General features: G+C 43.4%; 1 protein-coding gene across 2 annotated transcripts in view; it reads right to left on the bottom strand.

The window, feature by feature from the left end:
- TFG (trafficking from ER to golgi regulator) overlaps positions 1-14,343 on the bottom strand; it is a 45,889-nt gene that overhangs the window by 1,765 nt on the left and 29,781 nt on the right. Inside the window, exons 3-6 of one of the 2 annotated variants that reach the window (XM_068268393.1) lie at positions 12,903-12,986; positions 7,575-7,721; positions 7,327-7,494; positions 4,364-4,498 (exon numbers count right to left, since the gene is read on the bottom strand). In XM_068268393.1, the coding sequence (XP_068124494.1) occupies positions 4,364-4,498; positions 7,327-7,494; positions 7,575-7,721; positions 12,903-12,986 (534 nt within the window). The remainder of the gene's footprint in view (positions 1-4,363; positions 4,499-7,326; positions 7,495-7,574; positions 7,722-12,902; positions 12,987-14,343) is intronic. The other variant, XM_068268394.1, reaches the window with a different exon arrangement.

Raw genomic sequence — 14,343 nt, 5'->3', positions numbered from 1 at the left:
CAGCTTTCTGGTGCTCGAGCCAAAAATAGTCAAATCACCACTGCAGGCTGCAATGGTGTGCATGTGCATTGCGGCTGTAGGAGATCGGCTCACTGTGAGTGATTGAACTGAGTGCATTCACAGCAGAGGAGTCGCAAGTGGACTCAGTGCGGCTTGAATGGCAGAAAGCTGCTAAAGGGCCGTTTTCCCCTTGCGGCTATTGCTATGCTGAATCGCAAAATCACCAATAGTTAGCGATTTTTAAATCGCTAGGGTTTGCTAAACAATATAGGAATCACGTTAGGCATTTTACACTACCGCAATTTGATTTTTACTAAAGCGCGATCACACTTTTTTACAGCGATTTTTCTAAGCAGTGCATTGCATAACAGAAATGAAGGATTAAACAATAGTGGTCCTTTAAATAACTAATCTTTTTACAAAAAGGAAAATGGAGAGATACAAAAGAGCAGAATGTGTTTATGCTATAAGGTAGTCAGAGTAGTAGAAACTCATAGTAAACTCAGTCCCCAAGTCCTGACCATGAGCCATATGCAGTTAACTTTTTCTCCTGAGTTTTCTCCTAGTAGATAATTTTTCATCTTCACCTTAGAATAACTTTTCAGCACTTTGCAATGGAAAAAGTACCAAAAAATTGGTGAAAAAGTATTATAAAAAATTTTGAGTAGGTGTTTGCTTGCTGATGGTTTAAAAGGCATTTTATTGACAAGTTTGAAAATATCACCTAGGAGAAAACGGAGGTGAAAAACTGAATTGCATATGGGCCCATGTGTTTTTAGGATTATACAAATGACCAATTCGGTTATAAGTAAACTTGATATAGTAAACTACTTGGCCAGATCCCTGAAGCGCACTATAAAGGGATTTTACTGTATATCTTCATAATTATTCTCCTGAATGTTCTGTTGTAAGAACAGGCTGTCCATGCAAATACTCACTGGCAACAAAAGGGGGTCAGTGCTATCCAATTCTGTCCTGGGAGTCAGTGACATTAAACACTTCAGACTTCATGCTGTGTGTATCTGCTACATTCAAACAGATTATCTCTGCACAGAAAAGGCTGCTGCATTTTTCCAGACCTTCCTTTTCCTGAAATATCCTTTCATGCCACTGACATGCTAAGACTGGGAAGCTGTGTCTACAGTTAAGAGAGACATTTCCGGCTACTGAGTGGACAGCCTCTCTCCAGACAAGAAGCTTGGTCTGTTTAGAAAAAGAAAATAAACTACAGCATATTTAATACAAGCTGGGATCCAAAAGTAACAGGACACCATGCATTGTTTAGTGAAATCTGACCTATACTACATAGCATGGACAACCAAGTCAAAGCAAATCTAAAGGATAAAAATGAAATTATACATATGCACTGTATACATTAAAATATAAACCGATCAGATCATAAACTAACTTATTTTTTTTTTTTTGAGACACCAGAAAAATTTTCGACTGGAGAATAAACCTAGGGTAAAAACTCAGGCTGCTACTTTTAACATGCCATGCCCCATATTGCTTCTCTAGTGGTCTAGAGGTCGCCCTCACTCCCCCACAGAGTTACCTAGTGGTCCTACCTTCCTCCACCATATAGCTTTCCTCAACATCTACTGGCCCTCTCACTTCCCCATTGGGTATTCCTTGGTGTCTAGTGGTCCAGTGCCCGCATTTCACCATCCCGTGAATAGAAAAGTACATATTGCGGAGTTGCTTCATGAATTAGACACTGGGTACCGATGAGAGTTAAAATATCGGTAATGTCATATGCGCCTATTCTTCCACTAACCTCCCCTCTAGTATCGAACACCGCCCTACCTTCCTAGTGCCTACTGCTTAACACTATTCTCCACGCCTATTCCCTTATACTAACTCACCCAAATATAAAAGTAGCAGATTGGCTATTAGGAGAGGGTCAGCTATAGAGACTTGTAACTGATCCTCCACAAAATAGTCGTTTTGCTACTTAAAGAGGAACTCCAGTGAAAATGTATTAAAAAAAGTGCATTATTTTTACAATAATTATGTGTAAATGATTTAGTCAGTGTTTGCCCATTATAAAATCTTCCCTCTCCCAGATTTACATTCTGACATTTATCACATGGTGACATTTTTACTGCTGGCAGGGGATGTCACTGGAAGGAGATGCTGCTTGCTTTTTTGGCAGTTGGAAACAGCTGTAAACAGTAAAAGAGCGGTTATTTCCCACAATGCAATTAGGTTCACAGACCGGAAACTGCCAGGATCATGGTCCTCAGTTTCCTGTGGAAATGGTTTCACCACAATATCAGCCATACAGCCCCCTGATGATTAGTTTGTGAAAAGGAATAGATTTCTCATGTAAAAGGGGGTATCAGCTATTGATTTGATGAAGTTCAATTCTTGGTCACGGTTTCTCTTTAAAGTACCCCCTATGTCAGTGATGGGCAAATTTAGCTCTTCAGCTGTTAAAGGATACCCGAAGTAACGTGACAAGATGAGATAGACATGTGTATGTAAAGTGCCTAGCACACAAATGACAATGCTGTGTTCCTTTTTTATTTCTCTGCCTGAAAGTTAAATATCAGGTATGTAAGTGGCTGACTCAGTCCTGACTCAGACAGGAAGTGACTACAGCATGACCCTCACTGATAAGAAATTCCCCTTTTTATCTCTTTCTTGCTCTCAGTAGCCATTTTCTGCTAGGAAAGTGTTTTATAGTTGGAATTTCTTATCAATGAGGGTCACACTGTAGTCACTTCCTGTCATGACAGGAGTCATGACTGAGTCAGCCATTTACAAACCTGATATTTAACTTTTTCAGACAGAGAAAGAAAGAACACAGCATAGTTATTTGCGTGCTAGGCACTGTACATACCCATGTCTATCTCATGTCACATTGGGTATCCTTTAAGTAACTACAAGTCCCACAATGCACTGCAGGAGTCTGACAACCACAGTCATGATTCATAAAGGCAAAAGCATTGTGGGACTTGTAGTTCCTTAACAGCTGGAGAGCCAAGTTTGCCTATCACTGCCCTATGTGATCTGTACTTCTAGGCAATCGGGTCTTACAGCATTACTGGGCGATAACATATATACACACACACACACACTTACACAGGTATAATTTTCTTATAATACACCCACATTTACACATGCATAATTTTGTTGGTGTGTGTGTGTGTAAGTGTGTGTGTGTGTAAGTGTGTGTGTGTGTAAGTGTGTGTGTGTGTAAGTGTGTGTGTGTGTAAGTGTGTGTGTGTGTAAGTGTGTGTGTGTGTAAGTGTGTGTGTGTGTAAGTGTGTGTGTGTGTGTGTAAGTGTGTGTGTGTGTGTGTGTGTGTGTGTGTGTGTAAGTGTAAGTGTGTGTGTGTGTAAGTGTGTGTGTGTGTGTAAGTGTGTGTGTGTGTAAGTGTGTGTGTGTGTGTAAGTGTGTGTGTGTGTGTAAGTGTGTGTGTGTGTAAGTGTGTGTGTGTGTGTAAGTGTGTGTGTGTGTGTGTGTGTGTGTGTGTGTGTGTGTGTGTGTGTGTGTCCTGGCGCATGCTGGTAGATTTAGTCACTACATCTCCCAGCTAGGTGATGCAAAGACATTAATGTCTACATTACCCAGCATGCACCAGTGGCTGACGATATCACATCTCCCGGCAAGCACCAGTGGCCAGGGACGCACTGATCATTGCAGGCACTTTGATCCGCAGCATTGACAGCTGAATGATGGATGCCCTGATAGAAACGGTCTACGGAGCAGCATCAAGTTATTTTAAAAGGAACCTAAACTGAGAAGGATATGGATTTTTCCTTTAAAAGTATTAGACACAGGATCAGCAGGCGAGTCAGGCAACTGGTATTATTTTAAGCCACAGCCCCTCAACAAGCATGCAGATCAGGTGCTCTGACTGAAGTCAGACTGGATTACCTGCCTGTTTCAGGTGTGTGATTCAGCCAATACTGCAGCCAAAGAGATCAGCAGGACTGCCAGGCAACTGGTATTGTTTAAAAGGAAACATCCATATCCCTCTCAGTTAAGGTTCCCTTTAATGCTGCCCTCCCAAACAGCACACATCACTTATGAACTTCCCTTAGGTGCAGGTTCGTTTTAAAAATGTTTACATGAAAAGGTGCTCAGGTACTTTTAAGGCCCACCAACAGTATGTTTCACAGAAAACCACATCATTCAAAGGCGGGGTCATTAGTGTCTTAGTAGTGGATTTCCACAAAAACATGAACTGTTGGTGGACCTTAACAACAAGGTTGAGGCACACTGCTTTAATGTATTTGTTAGTAAACCAGACTAATGGCAAGCAAATAATATATAGTCACGTGGCAGTGACATGCAAATCCCCATGATTTTTATGCAGAAATAAAGGCATGCCAAGTACAAGACATGACCTGACCTTCCATCTGACCTGGCTGTTGAGATCCTGGGTATGGCTGTTGCTGAGGCTGAACCCCTGGCGGATGAGCTGAGGAAGAGGAGGCAATACTATCCGGTGTGCTGGATCGTTCCTCAGCTGGTGCACTGGGAGGCCCTGTACACAGAAATCATGAAAATCATTTGGCACAAAACCAGCAAATAATTCATTTCACAAGCTGTTCAATATTACATACTCATGGTATACAACTACGCCCAGGTGCTCATTAGTAAGTGCATAGTTGCATTGATAGTTGTCGGACATAAATCGGGATAGTCTTTCCTCATACAAAACAGAGATCTGAGGACTGAGTGGGAGCACAGCTGTCAGCACCTGTGGTAGTACATAACAATAGCAATTGGGTATGGTTTCCAAGTTTGCCTGATCAAAAATAAGCTGTGTGTAGATATCAGGAAACACCTCTTCACTCTGGAAATAGACTGAAGCAATCATGAGCTTGTTTGAACTCTGAAGACCATGTTGAGTTGGTTCTCCTCACTAGGTTTGCAAACTTTAACCGACATAATGTGCGCTATAAAACTTTGCTTAAAATCAGTTGGGTTATAATCCAGGCTTACACTGAGTGTACTAATCTGCCCCTAATCAGAGGCAGTGAATCAGCACAGAAGTTGGGCAACTTGCATTGTTTATTAGACATTGAAGATGGCAGCCTCACTTCAGCTTCCCTTTAAAGTGTACCGGAGGCGAGAAGAGTCTCAGGTACCATACTTACCTGGGGCTTCCTTAACCTCCCTGGCGGTAAGCCCGAGCTGAGCTCGGGCTATGTCGCGCAGGAGGATTTCTTCGGCTCCACTGGGGCGATTCGCCCCATTCAAAGTGCTGTGCGCGCAGCCAGCACTTCGCTAGCCGCGCGCACAGCTTGATAGCCGCCGCTCTGCGGCGATCGGCCGCACGCAGTGGCGAAAGAGGGCCCCCCCCCGCCAGAGCCCTGCGCTGCCCGGACCAATGAGTTCCAGGCAACGTTATGGGCTGGATCGGGTGCGCCTGACGTCACGACGTCATCCCGATCGTCGCCATGGCGACAGGAGAAGCCAAACAGGGGAACGCGTTATATACGCGCTCCCCTGTTTGCTATTAGTGCCGGCGACGATCGCACTAGAGGGACACATGCGCCCTCTAGTGGTGTTTCATGTAGCTACCACTCTGGTAGCTTTACATGAAACAAAAAAAAAAAAAAAAAAAAAAAAAAAAAAAAAAAAAAAGGATTTTTGCCAATTTGGCAAAAAAAATTAACCGCCAGGGAGGTTAAACACCCTTAAGGCCGCTCGTCCCTCGCCGTCTGCCCGGGTGGCTCCTGTCAACTGCAATTCAGCCCGAAAGCCTGGCCGAGCCGCACATGTGCGAACCCGGCCAGTCGCGATCCCCTGGCTGGGAGCGTTCTGTGCTGCAGACGCAGAATGCTCCCAGACGGGAGCGCGATGGGGGAGCGCGCTTAACCCGGCCACACATGCGCGCTGAAGCGTGACTCAGCCAGGCTTTAGGCTTGAATTGCAGGTGACAGGAGTCACCCGGGGAGATGGCGAGGGAGGAGCGGCCTTAAGAAAGCAGTATAGTATAGATACTTATCTCAGGTTTCCTTTAAATTCACAGTTGCATTCATTCTGTAAAATGAAGGCATCAGTCTGATAATGCTGTGAAAATATGTCCATTGCAGGTTGGAGTAATTGTTCTCATCCCAGTAATGGGTGACAGCAATGCAAGGCTGCTTTCGGAGAAGTAGCAAAGGGGAGATATATGACCAGGGAAAACACTGGAGTAATCACAAACATGTTTGTGTAATTGTTTATGTGTTTTAAGTATTTTAGTTGATTTGACAATTATTGTTTTTTGGGTTGAGGCTAGATTCACACTACAATGGGAAAAAAAGTTTCCTGAAACAGACATAACGACGGATTATATGTTAGGAGTGTAATCTGTTCAATATGTTCATGACTACTGTTTTGACGGAACGCAAAGTGGTGTCTTGCACAACGTTTCTGAACAGCGCATGATTGTCACATCAGATAGCAATGCCACTTATGACATGTCCACTTCAATGTACACAAAGGAGTGGTGAGAACGGATGAATCTCTCACAGCAGACTGTACATCTGATAAGCTGTGACTGCTGCTCCATATCATGTGAACCTAGCCTAAGAAACCCAAACCAAAATTGCATACGTTTACATCGGGATAAGGAGGCGTCCCAATGACGATGTAGAAAAGGTGCTCCTTAGTACAGTCTGTCTTTAAAAGGGAACCTTAACTGAACGGGGGGGGGGGGGTAAAGAGTTTCACTTACCGTGCCGCATTGCCGCATTCCGCACGCGTAGATATGAGTCAACGCGGTAGGGAATGCGTCCAATAATACGCATGGCGGGCGGCCGGCCGACTGGTGAGTCGTCAAAAACGAAACTAAGTGACAGCGGGGGACGGGAGGATTCCAGAGCGGCGCCGAGGGCACAGGACTGCTACAGGGGGCTGGTAATAGCCCCAGGTAAGTGAAACTCTTTACCCCCCGTTCAGTTAAGTTTCCCTTTAAAGACACTGATAACTTGACCAGAGGAAGTGTGTGGGGACCCAAGAAACACAGTCTTTTTAAAGTCTCCAGTAAAATCACCTATTCTTTTTAAAGCTATATAGTTTTTATATGAACAACCCCTCCTACTTTTAAGAAAGAAAAACACACACCATTGTCATTGGGTTGCCTCCTCCATCCCCATATTTTCCCCAACCCCCCATTCCTGAGGGTGGACCAGTTTTGAGACCCTCTGGAGCTCTCAACTGATTTTTCTTGGAGAGCGAACCACCCACGGAACATTCAAAGACCTGAGTGTGGACGGGTTTCCCTCACTTTCCCAATACTGTGGATGCTGGTCATGCAACCCAAACTGGGCAAACCACCTGTTGCCAGAGTACCTTTAGGTTGTCTATCTGAAAACATACCAGTGACTTGATCCTCAGTCAGTCCAAATGCTGACATGACATTTTTGTTGATTTCATCTGGGTTCTTCAGTGGATCAAATGCAGACATGCTTGCAGCCATGACTTGTGTGGACGGCTTAACTGAGGAGTCAGGAGCTGTATGTTTATCTTCACGACCCTCCACTGATTCTATCACAGGAAAAAAAATAAATACTTTTTTTCTAGACAGGCTATGGCAAATTGAGAGGTTTCTAGAAGTAAAGGACTACCTGCATCTGGAAGGCTGGTTGGAATTCCGGGTTCCACAGGCGGTTCTAAACAATCCAGCAGACGATTTACTTTGTTACGAAGTTCTATTAATTCTCGGCGTAGATATTTTACTTGACTGGATTCTAATGGTCGTGGCTGTCCATTAACTGTAGATGACAATTTTACAAAGAAAAATTCAAACTATAAAGTATTTACAATAAATAATACCACCTCAGTGGTCTCAAAGCATTATCTACTCATTTAAATCAATATTGTTGTCTTACTATATTCTAGGTTTAAAACAATATGTTTATTCATACAGTAGGGTGGTGCATCATTTTTTGCTAAATATTGTTTTAATGGAAACTCAAGCCAGGCTGCTTGCAGAGGTCATTGGAGGAGTATATATGATATATGGCTCACTTACCTCCATGGTGCTGGCATGCTTGGTTTACCCACAAAACAGGGGTGTGGCATCCAGGAACATGTGCGCAACTGCGTTGGTCAACTGACTTTGTAGGCTGAAAGTGCAGCCTTGATTAGCAGGCGAACACAGGATTTCAACACTACGTTCTTGGGAAGGTTGCAATGTAGATAAGTGAGCCATATACTATTACACGTACCTCCCCCTCCCCCCAGCCTTTGCAAAAGGCCTGGCTGCAATGTCTAACCACTTCAGCCCGAGAGCAATTTTCACATATAGGCGCTGCTCCCATTCATTTGCCAATAACTTTATTACTCCTTATCACAACTAAATGATCTATATATTGTTTTTTTCAGGACAAATTCGGCTTTTAGTGTGTGTTCATTTTGTTTAGTAATCATCTTATTTTCTATGCATTTTAAAGGGAAAATAAGGGAAAAAGATGAAAAAAATCTATTTCTCCATTTACATCCATTATAGCTTTAAATTAAACAGTGCTGACTATAAGTTAAACCCACTAATTTTATTTGCTCATCCATCCTGGTTATTGCAACATTTAGATTATGTTTCTAGCACAATGTATGGAGAGAATATTGTATTTGGAAATAAAGGTGTCTTTTTTCTGTTTTGTGTTTTTTGCTTTCTCATTGTACACTGTCAATGATTACAAGGCCTTATTTTGAAAAATAATAGTAATATACCCTTATGGCATACATATTTAAAAAGCCAGGTTCCTAAAGTAACAATATATGTTGTTTCTTTCATATTCTGTGACTTTGTTTTCATTTTACAAGTCTTTTATTTTGGTACAAAATATGCAAAAATGTAATTTCTTTTGATTCAGTTTGTGACTAAAAAAAATACAGGAGACATGCGCCTCAGCCCTAAAACTCTTTAAACTCTATTCTACTACTTATCACGGTTAAAATGATACCACATATGTCTCTTGTAGTGTTGCTAAAACTTTCCCAAGTTTGATCATAATTCTGAAAATGACTTTTTAGATTTGATTGAGTTTGTCCCTACCTATTTTTCATGTGACGTGGTTCACAGGTTTTAGACACACCAAAATGGATTCCACAACTCGCCACGGTTAAAATGATACCACATGTGCCTCATTTAGTAGCAAACTGGTGGTGCACTCTCCACAACAACACTGGACAAATATATTTGTCCAGTTGGGCTTAAGTGGTTAATAAGAGAAAAAGAACAAACGAGATGATCACATTGTTCAGCCTTACATAGATAATGATATGTTAACAAAAACAAAGTCAAAACACGTAAGTATGGCTTCACGGCAGAGGCATCTGGATGATCTAATTAAACTTTTTGGTGCCAAGACTCGACTGTGATATGGAGCAGAATGTACCGAGGCAGTAGAAAAAAAAATAGTCTGCAAAACCCCAGAATACAAGGACAACAAAACATGTTTGTTTGACACAGCACTCCAATTCAACAGTCAGATACACTGAGAACACTGAAAAAGATACACATAGAGCAACTCTTCCAAAATATGAATACATTGAATGCTATAGCTGGCCATAGACCAGCCATAGGTTTGCTAACAAGCTAAACTGATCATGAAAGAGATGAATATAGATAAATAATTGCACATATATCCAGCAACATAGGCATTGTATGCTATTTCAGTTTCCTGAAATAGGGAATTAAAACAGAGTGCTGCTATAGCAACCGCTGTTGACAGCATTCCATGAAGAGGCCACAGTCTCAATATTTCATTCAATAATCTCTTTACAATCAGGGACTACATAATATAAACTATTAGGTTCTTAAATAAGTGAGACTCTATTGCCATCTAGTGAAAGATTTGTGAATTAAGTCAAAACGGATGCACTAGAGAAAAGACGACATTTAGGAACACTAGCACTGACACTACAGGAAACACACAGTGACAAGGCTGGATGGTCCAAAATCTGAGGTCGCAGTTGTCCTTAAGGGTTCCTGGATAAAAATCTCATCAGTACAATAATGATGATAAACAACCTACAAACCTCACAGATAATAAAAATGTACTAGAACAACTGTTAACCTTAAAGGGATACTGTAGGGTGGTTGGGGGAAAATGAGTTGAACTTACCCGGGGCTTCTAACGGTCCCCCACAGACATCCTGTGTCCACGCAGCCACTCACTGATGCTCTGACCTCGCCTCCGGTTCACTTCTGGAATTTCAGACTTTAAAGTCTGAAAACCACTATGCCTGCGTTGCCGTGTCCTCGCTCCTGCTGATGTCACCAGGAGTGTACTGCACAGACCATACTGGGCCTGCACAGTATGCTCCTGGTGACATCAGCGGGATCAAGGACACGGCAACGCAAGCGCAGTGGTTTTCAGACTTTAAAGTCTGAAATTCCAGAAGTGAACCGGAGGCAGGGCCGGAGCATTAGTGAGTGGCTGCGCGGGCACAGGATGTCTGCGGGGGACCATTAGAAGCCCTGGGTAAGTTCAACTCATTTTCCCTCGACACCCTACAGTGTCCCTTTAAATATGTTGCACACAAACAAATTAGGTTTCCATAAAGTAACTGTAAATGGCTATCCATATCCTGGATAACAGAACAGGATTCGTATGAACTACAGAGAAACAAAATCGGATATGCTAACATCAATTCTCACCACTCCCTCCCCCAAATATTGCAAGAACGCAAAATGAAAAAGCGGAGTATTTAGAACCTTTGGTAAAACATAAGGGAAACCATAACGCCAGCTGACAAACAGACCTAATGAAAGGGCAGCTCTAATCACAGCAAAAGATTTGTACAGGTTTCAGATTGGGTAGGCTGAAATCAATCATGAAATACAACAGTTTTCACTCGATACTGGAAACTGCTGCGAGTCTTGTGTTACCGTAGCCTTCCTGGCGGTATTGACGAGCCTGGCTCGTCCAGCAGAAACATGCTGAAAGAGGTATTGACGAGCTGAGCTCGTCAATACTGCAAGGGAGATTTCCTGTTTGTCTGCCCCGCCGGCTTCACTTTTCCCTCATCAGAGGGATTCCCCCAGGATGGCTGGATGCCTGACTGCACGCTGCGGGTAGCGATCTGTGCTACCCCCAGTGTGCAGAACTAGCATCCCTGGGGAATTTCTGGGCAGCGGATCAGCGGGGCAGAGTTGCAGGGCTGGCGGGGGCTCCCCCTTCTATGCGGCGGGGGGTCCCTTTCTGTATGGCAGTTGTCCCCCCTTCTGTACGGGCTGGTGGCCGGGCGGGGTTCCCCCCCTCTATGCGGTGGGGTCCCTTCTGTACGGGCTGGTGGCCGGGCGGGGACTCCCCCCTCTATGCGGGCGGGCTGTGGGTGGCCTCTCCCCCGATCCCCTCTTCAAACCCCCCCCCCCCCATCCCGATCTGAAGCCCTTTGAGGTCTACTCACCTGAGGGCCCTCTCCAGCGGCGGCAGCAGCAGCAGCACTTCCTCCTCCATCTCCAAAGTCCCGGTCTGTGTAGTTAGAGAACGAGGCTTGGTGACATGACCAAGCCTCGTACTGTAACTACACAGAGAACGAGACTTCGGCGATGGAGGAAGTGCTGCTGCCGCCGCTGGAGAGAGCCCTCGGGTGAGTAGACCTCAAAGGGCTTCAGATTGGGGAGGGGTTTGAAGAAGAGGGGATCGGGAGGGAGCTGGTACGAGGGAGGGAGAGAGGCCACCCACAGCCCGCCAGCATAGAAGGGGACACCAGACCGCACAGAAGGGGGAAAACTCCCATACAGAAAGGACCCCCCCGCCACATAGAAGGAACCCCCCCCCGCCCACCGCATAGAGGGGGAGCCCCCCATAGAGGGGCTTCAGACGGGGGCAGGGAATCGGGAGGGGGACGACGGCACATCTGGCTACCTATAACTGGCTACACACCTGGCTACCAATAACTGGCTACACACCTGACTACCCTTACATCTAGCTCCCTATACATCTGGCTACACACCTGACTACCCTTACATCTGGCTATATACCTGGCTACCCTTACATCTGGCTATACACCTGGCTACCTTTACATCTGGCTCCCTATACATCTGGCTATACACCTGACTACCCTTACATCTGGCTCCCTATACATCTGGCTACCTAAAACCTGGCTACCTATATGGCTACCTATAAACCTGGCTACACATCTGGGTCTTATACTCACCATTGGCATGCTGATCCCTCGTCGCGTACCTCTGATTGCTTACCCAGTGCCTTCTTCCATGTCCCTTGGCGGATTTTGCTTCTCCCTCGGCGATGAAATGTCCCCCACCGATTGGCGTTGATGACACCAGGATCACACAGCGTCATCAACATCTTGCTGCAAACACTTTTTTATTGAATTCAATACAATAACCTGTATTGCATTCAATATAAAAAATAAAAAAAAATTGATTGCAGAAAAAAAAATGGTTGAAAATTATTGGAAATTAATTGAAACACTTTTTGCACGGAAATCCTGGGGAAATTGAACACCAGGGTGGTTAAGTTGCATATGCGCAGAGTTTTGTAGACCAAAATACTCACGCATTAGTGTTCTTTGGAGCATTTTACCAATGGTCTTTATACAGACACTTTGATTGGCTCTTAGCAGAGCAGCCTCTCCCGTCTTATGGAGAGGGAAGGAGTTTTTATTAATTACAAATGGCACTGCAAGAATGCAGTAGTGTTCAGCCAAATATTATGCAAAAGGGGAAGCTGTACACAAGCTTGTAACCTGAAAAACGTGTAAATGACTGTTTTGAGTAATGAAAGCAAGTGTGTATACCTTGCTTTATATTCTCAGGCATAACTACTCATTTAGTAGCCTGTGAATGAGGTCTATAAATGCATTTTATCATTACAGCCTTATTTCATCTGTGTACATAATCCCTGTAAAGAAAGCTGAACCTTGGAAACTTTACACAGTGCAAACCGCAATGCTGACAACATTGTTAATTATGTACTTACCAAATAAGGTAAGCTTCAATATTCTGCTGCATTGTATGGCAAATGATAAATCAGAACTGTCAAATATAGTTATAAGGTCTCCATCTGTAAAATAAAGCAAAGCAACTTCAAATAAAGAAAACAAAACCACAAACACGCAAGAATAATTTCACCCCTTGTGGACCCAAAAGCTCTAGACACTAAGACCAGAGCCCTCAGTGCCCTTTTAAGAGCAGTGACAGCTGTAATTGGCTAATCATGGGGTCAGGAAATTGGCTTCTGACTGATACATGGAAGCTCTGCTTTCAGTGTGACAGCAGAGCAAGCGGGTGCAACGATGCGGGCAGTGGCGGGAACAGCAAGGAGTGGCGCACGGGGTTGGTTGAAATCTACACCCTGGCAAGAACAGGACACATACAGGGCATATATTTTAATCATCAAGGGTCGCAAGAGGTTGAATAGCTGTGAGAATGCTGTACTACAGTGGCTGTGAACCTTTAACTCCCCCCAAAAATAAATGGTTTGTTTAGCACTTATATCACATACCTAAAGCGACCAGACTAGAAGTTGTACTGTGCTCTATCTAAAGACAAATGACAGGAATACCTTCTGTATCGGAGCATTAAAAAAAAAAATATATATATACTAAGCATTAAAACCCCACAGCAAGCACAAATGTTTTCCTATATTAGAATAGGAACTTAGTTGGAGAGGTTGGTTTTGTGTGAAGCTTCTGGAGTTGATGTCAGATAAATGACTTGTGAAGAACAAAGACACTGGTCACCTCCTGCACAAACGCTGTGGCTACTAAAGGCTGCAAACTTCATAGTGACATTCAGTCTCTGCCTGCCCCCTTCCATTATAAAAAGCAGGATGATACAACCCTAACCTGAGCAACTCAGCTACTTCTGGTCATGAGACCAAAAACTTTTAAGAAAGGATTTTTAGATCAGTGTCTAGGGACGGGGTTTAACGATAAGTATTCCCCAACTTATATTGGTTATTGCAATTCCTTTCTAGACACTTTATTCCTTTGTTTACGCCTAATAACTTTGAAAGACTGTTATAAACTATACATATAGAGCTTGTCACTGAGGCTGTACAGTTATCTGAGCAATTCTTCCGAGTTTAAACTAGAGATCTTGAATTAACAAATGTTACCAATATTTACAAAAAGATTGCAAACATTTGCTTAAAAAAAAAAGTCATCAAGTAAAGCAATTTGCAACCTAAAATTATAAAAAATGTTTAAAAGCACATTCGTTGAACACCATTTATACCAGACACTGCAAACTGTTTAAGATTCTAAATACACATCCTGCTGACACTAGCACCACCTTGTGGCACATTTATCAACTGTACAGTTTACTTTTCCACGCAGCATGATGATGTGGCAAACCATCAATTGCTGGCTGGCCTGTTGACTCAAACTGTATTTGCAGAATGTGTTTAAACATTTAAT

Source organism: Hyperolius riggenbachi, chromosome 2 (assembly GCF_040937935.1).
Source record: "Hyperolius riggenbachi isolate aHypRig1 chromosome 2, aHypRig1.pri, whole genome shotgun sequence".
Classification (NCBI taxonomy): domain Eukaryota; kingdom Metazoa; phylum Chordata; class Amphibia; order Anura; family Hyperoliidae; genus Hyperolius; species Hyperolius riggenbachi.
Note: the sequence above shows the minus strand (reverse complement) of the source record. Positions and strands in the feature narration are given on the sequence as shown.